A 17,643-nucleotide genomic window follows, 5' to 3' on the forward strand; every position below is an offset into this window, starting at 1 on the left:
AACACTTTTAATCAGAGGGCTGCAGCATCTGTTCTTATTGCCTGTCTGACAAGAACGTGCAAGGACAGCACACATCTCTTAGCACTCCTGTCAGAGACTGAAGCTGCATTACAGAAATGACAGAATCATAGAATAGTAGGGGTTGGAAGGGACCTTTAGAGATCATCTAGTCCAACTCCCCTGCAGAAGCAGGTTCATAAGAAAATGGAAAGCTTACGTCTGGCCTAAACACTGCTCATATACACCCAAGGATCCCCAGAACTCAAAGGCCCTCCTGCGTTCACACAGTGTTACACGCCACTTCTTACACTTGGCTACTGCTCTGAGAACTAACCACATATTGTCACTGATGTGAAGCAAGGCTCAGGGAAGAGTAGCCAGCCATAATACTCATTAAAGAGATGAGAGAGAGGCAGCAGTTACTAGAGGTTTGTCTCGCATGGGAGAAACAGTTGAACTTAATTCAACCTTAATTAGTTCACATTAGGTGAATTCAATCTCGTTCTTGTCACAGGAAAGATAAACCTTAGAATTAATTCTTTCCTAGTATTTCAGCAAGGTGTAGAGCAGCAGGGAGAAGACCTTTCAGACCTCACCAAAGCAGCACTAAAGGAGAACAGATTTACAGCGAAATGAAGATGGTAAGAGAAACACTGATGTGTATCTTTCAGTCTCCTCAGAAGTCTGGTCACCTTGCTTGGAGGTATCAGAAGTACAAACAAACAAATTAAGTATTCATTTACTTTAGCAGCTAAATATATAAACCTCCAAGTCCCAGTTACCATTCACACAAGCATTTTCTAAACCATTAAGTGAACAAAACCACACATGCAGCAAGTGAGCAGACTGAGTATTTTTCACCATGCTCTATGGGAAATTTGTGTCCAGGTGTCAAGGTTACTACTCCAGGTGTCAAGGTTACAGGATCAGCTTAGTTTCACACCTCCCCTAGCACAAAGAATAGAACAGGGTAAAGCTGAATGTGGCTAATGAAGCCAGAGAGTCACTTTTACACAGAATAAAAGACACCAGTCAAAAAAAAGAGAAAATAATAAGAAAGATTAAGTCAATAATCTTAGCTTATTAAGTGCCCTCAAATCAACACATTTAACTTAGTTTTGCCTTTGAGGACATCAGTATTACTGTGTCAATCTTAAGGAAATTTACAAGGTCACCCACAGAATTGTAATTCAGGAAATAAAACCAGAGACAGCCATCAAGCACCACCTGTCTTGTGCACTGAACTAGGCAAGGCTCCCCTTTGGAAAAGAGAAAGTGTAATTACACCATTATTCATTGTATCATATTACACACACTCAAGGAAGCCTAATGGTAGCTAAACGAGCTACTTCAATTCTGTCATTTGTTAACTTCCAAAGGCTTATTTATAGAAGCTTAACCTTAACTCTCCCTATCAAGTTTCACAATACCAGCTTTTAAATTTGCATTTTAAATCTGCCTCGTGTAAAATTACATGATAAGTAACACACCTATACACAAAACTCTGAAGATCAACTGAAAACTGGTATCACCTTAACTGTTTTCAAAAGCTATTACATAGAATTTTACCCTCTTACACTACACTGCTGTTTACACTAATATCTCAAGGCACTTCATCTGATATTTAAGAGACAATCTATGAAAGTGTCTAGAAGAAAAGGAACAATGCTACAGCCTGTATCAATTGTGACATATGCTAAAGATCAATAAACTAAACCTTCATTGACTCATACATGTTGAAGAAGCTTAGTACAAGCACTGTAACTCCCAAGAATAAACATTTACACACAACATTAGAAATATCTAACAAAATGTCTGTGACAGCATCTCACAGTACTCCTGCCAGCACATGCCAGGTATCTGAAAGCAGCCCGTGTGCTCTACAGAAATTACTCTACCTAGGCCACAATTTAAAGTCATCTTTCCAAGTCAAAGTGTTCCATTTCTAGAAATCCACCATGTTTGTACACAGATCTGCAAGGCACATTTACCACCCAACTCCCCAGGGAGTGATGTGGTATAAAACAACAAATGGTACTCAAAATTCAAGGCACAAAATGCAAAGAGGCAAAAATCTGAGGAAATTTAGAACCCAGCTCAGCACCTTGGTATATGGCACATAAACACTTCTCCTCCATGCTGAACAAAGTTCACATACAAATTGTGGCCTGAAAGGGGTTTTTTGCAGTCCTTGAGAAGTCCCAACATGATTTTTGGTGGCATGAAGGAAGTAAAGGATAGCAGGTGGTATAAATTCATGACAGATCATCATGCAGTAGCAGATACAGCAAAACCGTTCTTTAAATTACATTCTGTACTCATTTTCATGGAGGAAAATCCTTCCTCCATGAAAATGACAAAAGTGTTAGTTTTAAGGAAGTCACAATCAATATTTTTTACTCCCTCTCTGAAGCAGGAACCTAAGGAAACAGTCCCTGCTCAGAAAGACACCACACATCTCCTTTTACAAAGCCAGACTTAGAGTAACTGTTCTAGCACAAGACACCTCAGCAGTCCTGTCAAAATCACCACATCAGCGCTAGTATCCTACTCAAGTTATCATCTGTCATCAGGCAAAACTTATTAAGAGCATGTAACAACAGATAGGGAGCGCACAGAGGGAGAAGGATACTAAGTTTCATAATAAGCATTGCAGCAGAAACCTCCAGCAGCAGCACGCACAGAAATGAAACAGAGCAAAGTCGGAGTTTGACCAGTGGCTTTTTGCCAGACAGCAAAACAATCTCTCTGGATCAGTGTTTCTCAGTCGCTGATCAGGGAGCAATGGTTGGCTGCGAGACCTCTGAACCAGCTCATGGAACAGCTGTAAAGAAGGCTAGCTTGTGTTTTGGGTGGGAGGGAGGCAGGAGGGAATTCTTTCCTTGTTTTTATGTTCTCAATAAATGACTCTCACATGTAAGCAAGAAAGCAGTCAACCAAAACAAAAATCAGAGAGATAACTGAGCAATCAAACCTCAGCCTCATTTACATCTTGTTGCCAACTAACCCCTCCTATGACATTACCACACAGTACAATCCACAGATTGTATTCAATGAGGTCAGATGTCTCTTGGACTCAAGAAGGCTGAGAGACATCCTTCTAGATGAGAGATAACTGGCAGAGAGTAACATGAAAGATAAATGGAAGGTGAGGATTTCTGAAGGACAAAAGTAAGATGGTGAGATAACCAGCATATATGACTACAGAAAGAAATCAAAATCCACCAGAGAAAAAAATCCTTTGTCCTGGATATTTTTAAATGTATGTAAAGACTCAGGCAACGAAAGCCTCAGCACACAAACTCTTTTATTTTGACAATTAGAAATCATAAACAAACACAGAACATTCTAAGGACTGAAATCTCTAATACTAGACTTACAGAGTGTGAACCTGCTTTTGTACCCAGTAATAAAAGTAAAGCCATAAAGAGCATTAGGTAATCACAAATTCAAACCCTTAAGCATACTAAAAGCTCCAGCGTTTGATTGGGCTTAATCACATGCCACTAATGCTACTAAATCAGAACCACCTCAGTACTACTGCAACTATCTGACAGTCATTTTAGGTAGCCCAGAAGCAGTCACTTACTTGAATCCTCCCATCTGAGAAGGTGCAACTTCCAAGCAGAATAGTACAGAAATCCCAGTACCAGAAAGAGGCAGAGGGCTAGCAGCAGGTTACGCACAAACACCAACACTCCCATCTTCACATTAAATCTGCTCTTCTACACGACCTGAGAAAGAAAGACAGGTTGAGGTTGGAGCCACCTTCTCCAACAGTCATCCTTCCGCATCACAGAACCCCACACCCACGGCAACGCACCGATCCAAAGCCGTGCTCTCCACACATGAAACGCACCAGTTCCCCAAACCGCACCACTGAAACGAACTACCACGCTAAGCGGCAACCTCTTGCGGGTTTTTCTTGGCACAAGGGTAAACGCCATTCCAGAGAGGCAGGAGGGCACCGCAACGCTGTGAGAGGGCTGCAGCCCAGTTCCCCGTTTGCACTTACGTCCCAGCCCACTTCAAATAATGAGTGTCTGAGCTGCCACGGCCGGCGAGGCCTGGTGAGCTCCGCCGTCCTCCCCAGATGCGCCACGCAGCAAACCCCCAGAGCACGGGGTGTCCCGCGGACTGCGGGGCCCGCGGAGCCCGGCGGCTGGCTGCGGGGCGGCGCGGGTCCCGGCTGGAGCCCGGCAGCGGCCCCGGGCACGCCGCGGCGAGGACCCGAAGCGGGCACGGCGCCGGGAGAAGCAGGGTGCGCCCCGGCTCGAGCGAGAGGGCAGCTCGCCGCCGGGTGACAGCTGCCAGCGGCCGGACGGAATCTGAGTCAGAGCAGGCAAGGAGCAGCGGCCACCGCCGGGCTGCCGGCAGGGCGCGGACCGGCCACTCCGCCGCCCGGCCCCCGCCTCGCCGGGCTCCGCTACCCGCCTCGCGCCCCCCCCACGCCGAACCCCCCGCGGACCGAGACCGGGCCCGTCCGCTCCCCCTCTCGCCTCTCCTCACCCGGCCGCCGCCGGCCCTGGGCGCTCGGCCGCCGGCTGCGGCCCCGGGGCGCGGGGCTGCGGGCGCCGCCATGCCGGGCGCGGCGGAGCGCAGCGGGACCGGCCGCCGCGGCGCTGAGGGGCGCAGCGGCCGCCAATGGGGCGCCGGGGCGGGGCGCCAGGCCGCGGGGCCGCCCGCGTAGCGGCCGCCGCCGGCCAATGGCGAGGCGCGGGGGGCCGCGGCCGCAGCCAATGGCGAGCGGGCGGGCGGGCGGCAGGGGTCGCCGCCGGCGGAGGGGCGCTGCGGCAGGGCGGCTGTGCGCATGCGCCGGGACCCCGCCGCTCCCGGTCCAGCACCGCGGCGCTGGCGGCGGCCGCTCCGCGCTCCCACGGCACTGCCTGCCGTTGATGCCGTTACAAAGCGCTGCCCCGCTTCCAGGTCCCCCAGCAGCCTCTCCGAATCGCTGCAGTGGCTTCAAGCGTTGTGCCACACCATTCCTCCCTCCAGGCATCGCACCGAAGGGCCCATCCCACCGCTGTCAACGCTCCGCGCTGCGCTGCGCCGCGCCTTCCTCCGGCTGAGACCCCTCCACGCCTTGCCATCGCTGCAGCCACAGCACTGCAGCACACCTCCCTGCCGCCCCGCTGCTGCACCCCAACACGTTAGCTGGCGTCTCGGCACGGCACTGCGCTGCACTGCGCCTCCGTTCAGTCGCTGCGCTGCCCAGTCTCCCAGCGCCAGTCAGAACAACTTGTAACCGTTGTAACCTCTAGAGCCCGGGCACAGAGCAGCCCAGCCCTTTGCTTCCACTCACCGCACCACGCTGCACCAGCCGTGCTGCACAGGCCAGTGTAGCACCCAGGCACTGCCCTGGGCCGCTGTCCTCCCGCTGTCCAACTCCCAGATCCTCCCACCACTGCGTACCCAACATGGTCCAGCCTGCTCCCACACAGCACTGTGCCACCTCCCTGGGCTTCCCAGTGCTCCACCACTGCACCAGGCTGCACAACCACACCAGCTGCCCTCCCATGGCACAGCCCACACAGCCAGGGCCACGCCGCTGGCACCACTTCCACTGAGCTCCTGGACCATTACAGTCTCGACCTTGGTGCACCACAGTAGTGGGGACAGCCCACACCTTGCCCTTCTCACAGCATTGCCCTCCTTGCTGGATACCCTTAGTGCTCATCAGGCACAGACCAAGTGAGAGAGACAAGGGTAAGGCAGCATAAGGAGGGAATGATGATAAGGGAAAATATTAGCACAAGAAAAAGTCATTTGAAAGGAAAGAGACTGTAAGGAATAAAGCCGGAACTTCAGCAGCCCAATGATGTCCTGTTTCCACCCTCCATGAATCACTGATAACACAAAAGAAAACAAAGAGACATGTAAAGGAAACTAAGTGTGTCACTGGCATGGTTCCCACAGCGAGTGAGCCCAGCTGCCAATGCTGACCAGTGCCTCGGATGGCACAGGGCTGGCTAAGCACTGCCCGAGCCCTTGGCAAGAGGCAAAGCACATACAGGTTGCAGGGAGCGCTGCTGGGGGCTCGTGCAGCCCTACTTTTGCAGCCAGGAGCCCCACTCTGTGTTCAGCACAAGTGAAGTCAGTGCAAGCTGGCTGCAAGTGTGGCACCCACGCAGCCAGGCTGGCAGAGCTGCCACGCTCTTCTGTGGAGATACGAGGGAGACACATGCTGCACTAACATCCCATTAGGTTCTCCGGATGTCAACAACAAGTTTTAGATGCAGCACAGGAGATGGACTTATGGTAACAACAACATCCCCCTAAGGAGACGTGTGGAGAGGACCCACAACCACATCCACACAGCTCTGTCCCTCTGCATGTCAGCCCCCCCCCCCACTGCCCACACCAACCCCCATCTCCCCAGGGCTGACCCACAGGACGCCAGTCGCTCTCACCCGCATGAGGCAGCTGCCTTCCCTCTGGCTTCAGGGTGAGCTGGCAGGCAGGGCCGGGCTGGGCAGCCTCCTCCGCCAGCCCCTGCTCAGCCGCCGGGCTCCTTTCCTCCAGTAACCCCCCTGACTCCTGTGCCTGGCTGGAGCCTGCTTTTGCTTTACAAACACTTGCTTTATTCCTGCTCCTCGCTTCGCCTTTTCATCCCTCCAGCCACATAAGCTGGGTCGCTTCCCCTTGCTTCAGCCCTGCTCCGTGCCCCAGCAACACAGAGCTGCCTGTGCCAGCGGCCACTGCCACGCCACATCTGCTCTGACTGTCCTCAAACCTCACCTGAACCGCCCCAACTCTTCCGCTTGCGCAGTCAGAGTGCAAACCCCGTGGTCTGCCGGCGCAGCGGGTGATCTGATTATGATGATGAGATAAGCGAGGACCTACAACCCGAAGCCAGATAGCGACAAGGCTGCAGCTTGCTCCCGAGCACGCATTTGTCACTCGGGGAAACTCTACCTCCCATTATCAGGTGTCAGTGTGCTGGAATGAGCCCAGGATGAAGTCACACTTGTTGCCAGTCTGAAAAAAACACTCAGGAGGCAAGTGCTGAGCGTCTGTGGAAACCAGGTACCAGCTCCCAGCAGCTGTCTAACGCCACGAGATGAATTAAGGCAACGATTAGTGGAGTGATCTGGTTTGAGTAGCAGGACTTTAGTACAAACACGCTCCTGCTTAGCTTACACGTTTCATTCGCAGACAGATGTCAAGCTGGATGTTGCTAGGAGATCAACAGCAGGGGGATAATTAAGTCTGATTAAATCCTATCATATTGCCATGCCACTTTCCAGAATGCTCTGGAGCTTTTCAAAGCCAAACTGACCAAATGGGCAAGGGCTACAGCCCACCCTGCTCAACAGAGCCACTTGTGGCTGACCTGCCGAGCCCCTGCCTGCCTGTGTGTCTGCAGCGCATTTCCTGCAGCCACAATGGCCACGAGCTGGGAAACAAAAAGGGCTCTGGTAGAGGGCAAGGCTGGCAGCTGCATTAGTAGGTAATTCAGGATAGTTGGGACTGGTCCCAACTGCGAAGGGTCCGACACCTCCCATGTCCCTGCATCAACCCCTCCTGCTGCTTGGGCCACTCATGCCAGAGTAGACATAACCCAGTGCCCTCGGCACACAGCACGCCTGGGGCAAAGCTGGGCAAGGGGCCATGTGTTGGTCCAGCTGCTCATGTCCTCAGTGGGGCTGAGGCACATCAGAGTGACCATCAGCAAAGCTTCTTCCTTCCCTTCCCCTGGAAGGAGCCTACCCAGGGCATACCAAACTTGCTCTGCAAACGCACCTCACGCATGGTGCTGAGCACCACAGGGCGTTCCTGCTGAAACGATGCCTGTTTGCTTCTTCCTTTCATGGCAGCTGAGCCACACATTATATGGGGTGACACATAAAGGTAAATAACAGCTACGGGTTCTTTTCCCATCGGTAAATAAAGTTATGCTGCAACTATTTGCATGGGTTGCCAAACACACACACACACACAGAGACACACGTCAGCTTCCGGGCTCCCTCTGCAGTGAGGCTGCCAATCTCATTTTGACTCTCTACCCTATAAAAACTCTCATTCTAATGCTCACACTGTAATCCTTGCCCCCAAATTACATGTCATCAAATCAGACCTGACACTAATTAATGTAGCATTTTATTATTAATTAAATGCAACTAAATGCCACAGCAAAGATCTCTTTCCAGTAATGGCTAGATAGAGATTACCTCTGCTGATGCACAGGCTTAGGAAATGCAATCTGTGCTGCAGCACGCTTGTATTTTGGTTTTATCTCTCTGGCCAAACTTGTTTCGTCTCACACACTCATTACATACCATTCTTAAATGTGATCAGTCTGTGGAGAGCACTTTACATCTCTGGTGCTCTGGCTACTCCAAGAACAGAAATGTTCAACACCATTGTCAGCAGCCTCACACAAAACAAGCTAAAACAAGCTGAACCTGGCTGAAAAGTTCTGCTGCCCTCCAGATATTTTCGACAGCAAAGAGCCACACTTACCACTGTGGGCACAGGTAAGCACCTGGAGCCTGCCTGAACAGCTCCCCCAGCACCTTGCCCAGCCTGAGCAGGTTTCCCAGGGTCTTCCTCAGATGGAACCATACAAGGGCCCTGCCTGAGGCACGGTGCTGGCCAGCACACCACTCAGTGGCTCATCTCCTTGGCTTGTGAGTATTTCCCAAGAAAAGAGGTAGGCTTGATGTGAAGAGAAGCATTGGAGACTCCCACCTTTCTGGGTCTGTTTCAGGAGTCCCTCACCCCCATGTTCAGAAGAGCATCCCACATCCCTACGCTTGGCTTCAGCTTGCAGACGTACCATTTTGTTCTGCCTTCTGCTCGATTAAAGAGCCTTTCAGAGCCTGGCATTTTCTCTTTGTGACACGACACATATGCTGCAAGCAAACCCCCTCTCATCCATCTTTCTGATAAGCTAAATATACTGAGTTGCTTAATTCTCTTACTGTCAGGCTTCTCCTCCCACCCTCAAGCCATTTGTGCTCTGTGCAGGCTGCCTGGTTTTTCTGAATCTCTTTCAAGATGTATAATCCCACAATGAGCCTCTCTAATGCTTAGACACAGGGATTAAATCTGCCTTTTCCTATTTTCTGTCTCAAAGGGCTGTGTTGGTCCTTTCTGGCAGAGTAGCAGACTAAGCATTCAGGCAGGATTATCCCAAACCTTTCCCAGCCCCACTGCTGGCAGGTTAGAGCCGCCTGGGCTGGCCAGCGTGGGTCTCAGCTGCACACCCAGGAGCGTGACCGTGGAGCTGGGTGGTGGGACACTTCCACATCTCCCTTGCTCACTCCCTGCCCTGGGATGTCACAGCTGCCTCTCCAGCAGCAGCACATAGCTGTCTGCAAAGGTGGGCTCGCACCCACAGTGAGCATGAGGCAGGGTGCCATGCCTGCAGGCCCTCAGGGGCTGAGAGACTGTCTGCAGGCAGAGGCTGGTGGGATTTCCCTCCAGCTGGGGGTTGTTTAACCCAGGCAGAAAGCACCTCCTCTTCCCAGCACACTGCTGCAGTTGTACACGGCTCATCCAGGACCAGACACAAACCTCAGTGCAGAGCAGAGTGGTGCCAGGTTTGGGGGCCTTAGGGAGCTGAGTCTGGCAGGCAGCTACAAGGTTTGCTGAGCCTCAGTGAGCTCTCCAGGAGCCAACGTCCCACCTCTCAGTAGATTACTGTGCTGTGAAACAGAGGAGGGCACAGAACCCTGCTGGTATCCAGGCTGATGTGAGTGTGATGTCAGGGAAATATTTCACAATGCATCTTAACATTTTACCCAGGCTGCTCTCAGTGTCAGCAGTCACAGAGGAATCTGGTGCACTGCCTGGTTCCTGGACTGCATGCCCTAAAACAGCCTCTCAATAAACTGCATGGAGTTTCCACCTTTAATGCCACCCCTAAAGGTAACCAGCTCAAACAGTCTTTGCATATCTGCCATTCAAAGGGTTTCCTTTCTCCCTGGCAGCCCCTCACTGAAGCCTGAGTGAAACGAGATGGTTGGAACTGTGGCTCATCCCAAGTCCTCCAGCCAGTCACTGCCTCATCCCCCTTCATGCCAGGCTGAGAGAGGCAGGTAGGTACCATCCAGCCACCGCCTCCTCTCAAACCCTCATGGCAGGATTGACCCCCTTTCACGTGCTGGCACGGAAGGGAGGGAATTTGGCCCAGCAGTGGCACAAGAAGAGGCTGCAAGCTCCCCAAACCAGCCTCGGTTCATGCCACAGGCCCAGCTAATTCACAAACAACATTTCAATGACATAATCGTGAACTCTCCTAAACATTATGTGTTAATTTTTAACAAACACTCAGCTGGTGGGAGACCAGTGTAATTCAGAGAGCCAAAGCAATGGGCAGAGACCCAGAGTGCCACGGGGGAGGGAGAAGTGCAAGCGAGGGCATCCCCGTGCGGTGTTACACTGCACCGACCTCGCAGGGAAGCTCCCTGGGCACAAGGAAAGGTCTGGCTGCTGAGAGCAGGAGCAGCTATGGAGCACGCTTTGCCTTCTCCACTGCCATCAACACTGATGGCAGCTTTGAATTAAAAGTAGGTATTAGAATTAATAAGGCTCACGCTATATTAACAACTACGTGCATTAAGAGCTACATTTTGAGGGCTGTGGGCAAGACAAGGCTTAATGGGAGGACATAACAAACAGGGGTGTACCTGGACCTCCAGCAACCTTCTCCTGGTCCAGTGCCATATTGTGGTGATGGAGCCATATGGCAACAGGCTCATCTTTTCAACCTGAACCCCATCTGATGTCCACTGCTCCCTGTTGCCTGGAGCACTGAAGCCTCTGAACCCAAGTAACACACTGGTGACCTTTCCACAACGCAGCAACCAGCTCTGTTGCTCACACTGATCTCTCCCATAGGTGCCCAAGTGAGATGGTGCCAAACCCCACAGCTCTGCTCCTTCAGCCCTCACTTTGGATTGCTCTGATCTCTTCCTCATGTGCCTCAAAGAAATGGCTGAGAGCCAGCGTTGGTCCCAGGCGAGCTGCACTCCTGTGGCAGCTCGGTGCCCCGTGTGAAATGTCATGATGGCATTTGTCATGATGTCAGACACAAAGTGTGGTCATCTGCCCTTTTTTTTCTGCCAGGCTGGGGCAGGACTGCCAGTGTGGATACAAGAGTCTTGCTTTGGAATAAGCCACTTATTCCATTTCTGGGCCCATTTCCTGCGTGGTTTGTTACAAAAAGGTCTGAGTTTGCAACACAGCCTCAGGAGGTTGTACTGCAGGATGGTTGGCCCCACTGTCATGGTAAGCAGCTCCCAGAGCATTTCTTGTCTGCAGAGCCAGTTCCCCCTCCTAAAATCCTTTCTGATGCACCAAAGGACATGAAAACTTCCCAGAGCGTGTGGCCACGTGCTCAAAGCAAAGATGCGTTTGGCAGCATCCCAGTGCCTGCTAGCCCCAGCTGAGGAAAGGGACCAAGGAAATGGCATAAGGAGAGGCAGCAGGAGGAAAGGGAAAGCATCAGACAATTCAATGACTTTGCACAAATCCTGCCAGTCCCTGGGAGGAGCTGCTGGAACAGATGCTCCAGCCATGGGCACGGAGCTGGCAGGGGCCCAGCTGTGGCCACCCCCCTCTGCCCCAGTGCCTGCCCTGCTCCTGGCTGCTGGAGATTATCTGCCTCCTCCTGGGAAAGGGGAGGAAGGAGAGGAGCCACAGAGCATGAGTGGACCTCAGCTGGTGTGGGAGCATGTGTGCTGCAGCCCTGTGCTTTGCAGGGAAGCACCAACATGCTGTCAGCTGGGAGACAGCATTTGTGGCAACCTGTGTATTCTTGCAGCCGCTTTGCATAACAAGGAGTTAGTGCAACCAGAGAGAAGTGCCTGTGGGTGCTGTGTCTGCTGGCAGGACTTGGGCTAACAGCAGCCAAGAGAAGGCAGCTGCCAGCCCCAAGCACGGGCCAGGGACAGAGTGGAACTGCTGCAACACAGCAAACCCCAGCAGGTACAGCACCAGCAGTCACACAGTCCCACGTGGGTAGGTATGAGAGAACAGAAGGAAGGGGACACTGGATCCTTTTACAGCAACGGTTACTCTGAACAGTGTGTGCAGAGCTTCCAGCCATGGGGGACCCTGCCCCATCCCAGCAGCCATGGGGGAAAAGTCATGCCAGGAGGTCCCTTATTTCCCACACACTACAGCTCAGAGGCAGCTGTAGCCCACCCAACACAGTCCCAAGAAGGCAGGGACAGAGTTCAGCCTCTCCAGCAAAACTTCCTTCCCCTGCTCCCCTTAGGAACCAACTGCCTGTGCCACAGCTGAGGGACTGTGAACTTCTGCAGCCACCACTCAAACCACTGCAACGCTGAGGGAGGGTGGCAGATCCTCAGGACCAGGGAAGAGGCAGCCTGGAACTTTCCAGGGCTCAGCACTCACTCAGAGGAGGTTCAGACCTGCAGCAGGACTGGTCCTTCCAACACAGGGATGGAGGAAGGTAACCACAGCGAGGGGGTGGTGCCAATAACATGCTCCCTGACAGATTGGTTCCTGGGGATGGGGTAGATCAGCACTGTTGATTTGTGCAGCCAAACAGATAGACTTCATGTTCCCAGCACCTACAGCCCATGTGAGCCCTGGCATGAGGCTGGGCAGTGCACCCTGCCCCAGCCCAGCTCCCCTCCAACCCAGCCTAGCACTACTCAGGTGCTTATGTGAGCATTAGGCTCTTCCCCTCACAACCAGCACCCAGGAGACAGTCAGTGCTTGGCATTGCCACCTCCCAGCAGCAGTGGCATTGCATGTGCACAGAGCATCAGGTACCTGCCCCATGCCTCGCCTCCCCAACAGAGCTAAGGGAGCAGCTGCAGATAAGCCTGGCCCAGGGCCACAGCCTTCTGCCCCAGTTCTCCTGTTCTCCAGTATCTCACCCTGGAGTCACCTCTGGCTCCCCTCACTTTCCACCACCTGGGTCCCCATGCAGGGCTCTGCCCAAAAAGGGTCAATCCCTTCCTCCCTAACACTTTCCTGAGCCTGGGGCCCTGCAGAAAGCAAAAGCTCTTCAGCTGAAGGGGCTCCCCATGCAGCCAGGGACCATGGGCAGGTGTGTTGCTGCTCACACTTCACTCCCACAGCATTGCCTGCTCAAGTACCTCCCTCCTTCTCCTTCACAAGCTGAAGGACAGATACTCAAGTGCCACTGAGATCTAGAGGAGTCATGAACCTTTCTCAAGAGTAGTGAAGCTGTGTGAGGCCAGGGGGAGGACAGAGGAATGCTGCACCAGCAGCTGCTGCCTGTCAGCCCCCAGCTCCAGCCTTTCCTGGGGGAGTTGTGGCTCCAGCCCCCAGCAGCTCTGAGCAGCTTTGCCCAATGCCCACGCTCTTCCCCTCGCACCAGGCGCCTGAGGGGGAGAGGCAGCTCCTGGTCCAGCTGTGAGCCAGCCTGTCATCTCTCTCCCAGCACATAGTCAAGACTAAAAATAGCCCAGGAGTGGGCTGATGGGGGTTGTGCAGATGGAAAGGGCTGTTCCCTGCCAGAGCAGCCGGGGCAGTGCCAGCTTCTGCACTGGCACAGGGTGTTGGGGCTGGTTTTGTGCCTTGGTAATCGCCACAGCAGAGCTGTGCCAGGGCCAGAGTGTGGCACAGAGCATCCCAGAGCCATCAACACCTAATCATGATGAAAGGGGGTACTGCCCAGACACTCCCTGACAAGTCAAAAGTGCAGCTAAGCTGACAGCGGTGTGGGTGCAAGGGCAGCAGGATGAGGAGCTGCAGGGCACGTGGACAGAGCAGCTGCAGCAGGAGAGCATGCTCAGCCCTCAGTGGGAGGGAAAAGCCAGAGAAGCAGAGCACAGCTGAGTTTGCAGCCCCTCCAGGAAGAGTGCTGGCCTTGTTCCCTACAACATACCAACAGAAGGCAAAGCTGTCAGCTCCTCCCTCCCCATCCCTGCACATCCCAAGTCCACAGGCTCTGAGAGCAAGTGTGGCTGCTGACGCTGAGCCTTGGGCAACTGTCCACTCAATAAACCCAGTGGAGGAGGAAATGCAGCAGAGATGCTCCTGGAGTTGCCTGGAGGGCCATGCCAGCTCTTGTAGGAATGGCTTTGAGGATAAGAGCATTAATCCAACCTCAAGCAGAGACTCTGGCTCTGACACCAACCCATGGCCAGTAGGCAGAGGCCGTACCTTGCCCCAGGGATGCCAATGGGCCAGGGCAGGAGGGAGGGCTGCTTTGTGAGGGCATGTGCAGCCTCATCAGAGCTTCCAACACATGGGGACAACCTGCATTCCCCCATTCATCCCCAGGCTGGCCCCCCTGTCCCTTAGGCATTCCCAGGAGGGCTCCATCCAGCAGGAGCCCATGCTCAGGGCAGAGCACACCATGGCAGGGTAAATGCCACCATGCAGCATGGCCTTTGTGACAGGCAACAGGCTTCTTCAGGGTCCAGCTCCAGATAGGGACTAAGAACCCAGAGGCTGGCAAGCTCTGCCGGCTGCCATCTGAGCTGTCCCTGCACCCCCATCCCACCAGCAGCTATGCCATTCCTCTGCAGCCATCTGCGCTCTCTCACTCCAGAGCTGATCCACAAAATACCTGTCTACCCTCCTCACAAAGCAACAGCACACGGGGCACAAGCTCTTACTGTCCAGCCCAGCATCCCACAGCCTTCTTGAGTTCATGAGCCCCTGCTCCCTTGCCTTCAAGATGCATTTCACATGGTTTCAGCCAGTAGCTCTGAAGCACTTTCTGCACTCACCATCATGCATCACTGTGCTGAGGGACACTGGGTGCATCAGCACCCCCGTGGGCCTTCCACCAGCTCATGAGCAGCTGCAGTGCCTATGGAAGAAGAGGACTCAGGGCAACCCTACCCTGTGCCACAGCCTCCCTCCTGACAGCACAGACATCTCAAGCAAGCTCCTCTGGCCTCCAGGATACCAGCCCCAAGGCCCACTGCAGCCAATTCCACCGTCCCCACTGCTGGGAGACACCCTGTGCACACCCAGCGCAGCCCATGGGCACGACGACTTCTCCCTGCCCAAAGCCACAAGCCCTGCTCCCTCCATGTGGATGTCTCCTGGTGCTGTGCTGCCCAAGAGGAACTCCCAGCCCACAGATTCCATTCCAGCCTGGCTGGTGTCCCAAGGAGGACACGTGCATCCTTGACCCCAAACCTGAAAAGTCACCTACTCACCCTCACCCTGTGCTGGGCTTTTGCCAGAGCCCAGGCCAGCAGCCAGCACAGCCAAGGCCACTCCGACCAGGGGCACGTCCCAGGACAGGCTGGAGGTGCGCAGAGAGCAGAGCCCTGAGCCCTCTCACCTCCCTGCAGGGCTGGGGCACGAGTGCAGCTGGGAGAGGGGTGAGATCCAAGCACCTCTGAGGCAGGACTGGGCGCAGCCGGCGTCCTTTTTCTCTTGGAAGGGGGAAGTCTCCCTCCCAGCAGGGACCAGGCACCTCCCCACAAAGGCTGCACAAGGGCTCTGCTGTTCAGCAGCTCCTGGAAAGACTGAGGTGCTGCAGCCTGGCTGGAGAAGGGGCAGGGATGTGCTGTTGAGTGGCGAGAACAGTCCAGCCCCCAGTAACTCCCCTGGCCCTGTGGCACTTCTCTCCAGGAGCCATCCCTGCGGCCTCAGCATGAGTGGAGGCTGCTGGTCCGAGGCTGCACAGCTGAGGGACTGATCCAGGTGCCCCCAGGGCTGCTCCCACAACTGGAGAGAGGCTGAGGGACACAGGCAGGCAGGGGGGAGCAGGGCAGGAGCTGGGCTCCCGGGGAAAGCCCCCACAGCACACTGGTGCCAAAGCAACACCACCACAGGGGCACGAGCCCAGCCCAGGGCAAGGGGCAGGAGAGGCCTCGCAACACTGGATGCCTTCAGAGGGCTCTGGAGAAGCCCCAGGCTCAGCTGGAGGAGGGGAGTGAGAAGCCCCATCAGCTGCTGACGTGCCTGGCTCCTGGCCCAGCAGCTCGGGGCCACGCATCTCCCATCAACGCCGCCTTTCTTCTCCCTCACACAGCCCTTGGCGGCCCCTCGGCTGCTCTGGCTGCGGAGGGAGGAAAGCCAAGGGCTGGTTTTCTGTCCCTTTCCCCTTGCCAGGCTCTGCATGGTGCTGAGGGCCCAAGATGGGGCCTCCCCGCTGGGGACAGGGCTGCAGCCCCCCGCTTCCACAGGGACCCAAGAGGAGCCTTCACCTCCAGCTGGAGAGGAAGGAGAGGGCTGACCCCAGCCCTGCTGCAAGGACAGCCCAGGGCCAAGCAGGATGCCCTGTGCTACCTCCCTGCAAGCAAGGGAGGAATGCAGAGTAAGAACATTGACTCCCCTGCCAGTCCCCACAGACAGCAGCTGTTAAATGGTGTTTGGAAACATCTATCCAGTGGAAATGGAGAAGCCAGAGGGGACAGACCTGGCTCTGGCTGCCAACATGACTGCTCCCTTCATCTTGCCCTAGCTCTGCCTGAGCCTGGATAAGCAGAAGCTGTGTCCCGTCGCAGAGCCGAGCAGCCTTGGCAGCGATCCACCTCGGGCAGCCACAGCTCCAGGCAGGAGGGCTGCTAAGCCCTTGAGTGTAGTTGCTCCTCATTCCCAATTTCCCTGCTCTCAGCAGAGCCTCCAGTAGCACAGCAGCACCACTCCTATTTCCCACAGGACTGGCTTAAGTTAACAGCTCTCTGCACGTGCAACCTGCAGCTGGCCAGCCCCCACCACTCGCACCAAGGACGCCACGTCCTGCACCCACCATACCCAGTTGCTTCTTTTTAAACTGCTTGTGGCTATCAGTAACGACATTGGAGTTAACCCTGTTGTGAGGACTGGCATGAAAACTAAACCCCGAAAGTGCAGAAATACCGTATTCAGGAGAAGCTGCAGCACTTCAGGAGAGTCCAAGCACGGTAACTAACACCAGCTTCCATTCACAACCACCTGATCTCCATGTCCGAAGCTCCTCCAGATGTCCATGGGTTCAACACAAGCCCCTGCCTCCCCAAAAGCAGCTAGATTGTGGACTTGAATCCTTAACACTTCTTGAAGTAGTTTGCCCTGGCCTATAGCATGTATCACTGACCATGCAGTCACAGGGACTGCCTGGTACAGACTCCTGAGCTGCAAAGATAGGTTTCTCCTAACTCTGTATGGAGGTCTTCAGCCTGGGGATGAAAACATCCCAGAACACCAGTCACCCACCTTGCCTGTAACCTGTGAGAAGGCAGCTCTTTCTTCAGCCAGCTGTGTGGATAAAGATGAGAAGCATCCCAGCTCCTGGGGCCTTGGGTCCTCTCGCAGCATGAGGGGCCCACACTGGGTCCATCAGGCAGTGACTCTGGTGGGACTCCTTCCCCCAGCTGGATATTCACAGCCCACAAGAACCAGTCATAAAAGTGAGAACTTCTCTTAAACACAGAACTGGAGGCCAAGGACACCCCTTTTCAGGCTCTGTTAACTCGGCTCAGTTTCGTCTAGAATTAACACAAGTGTTATTGCATTGCAACCTTTTCCAGTACCATTCCACATCCTTCCCTTACTCACTAGGTGCTTTCAGGACAATTTTGACTTCAGCATTCTCACATGACTCATGCAAGGAGGCTGTGGCCATGTTTCTGCATGTATCTGCCCCAGGTTCCTCAAAAGATAGCAATTAGGTGAGTCCTTCCCATTCCCCATGCTCATTACTGCAGCCAAGCAACAACACACCCACCCCACCTGGTGCCTTGCACT

At 54.1% G+C, this 17,643-nt stretch overlaps 1 protein-coding gene across 8 annotated transcripts in view; it reads right to left on the reverse strand.

Moving 5' to 3' along the window:
- Window positions 1-6,474, reverse strand: part of ST3GAL3 (ST3 beta-galactoside alpha-2,3-sialyltransferase 3) — a 182,402-nt gene extending 175,928 nt beyond the window's left edge. For 4 of the 8 annotated variants that reach the window (XM_062003584.1, XM_062003582.1, XM_062003583.1 and 1 more), the window contains exons 1-2: window positions 4,510-4,565; window positions 3,590-3,734 (exon numbers count right to left, since the gene is read on the reverse strand). In XM_062003584.1, coding sequence (XP_061859568.1) covers window positions 3,590-3,704 — 115 coding nt within the window. In that variant the 5' untranslated portion in view covers window positions 3,705-3,734; window positions 4,510-4,565. Of the gene's footprint in view, window positions 1-3,589; window positions 3,735-3,823; window positions 3,993-4,015; window positions 4,146-4,509; window positions 4,566-6,410 lie in introns of those variants that run through there. The other 4 variants (XM_062003580.1, XM_062003578.1, XM_062003579.1 and 1 more) reach the window with 4 other exon arrangements.
- Window positions 6,475-17,643: the final 11,169 nt, after the last annotated feature.

This window comes from Colius striatus, chromosome 10, assembly GCF_028858725.1.
Source record: "Colius striatus isolate bColStr4 chromosome 10, bColStr4.1.hap1, whole genome shotgun sequence".
Lineage (NCBI taxonomy): Eukaryota > Metazoa > Chordata > Aves > Coliiformes > Coliidae > Colius > Colius striatus.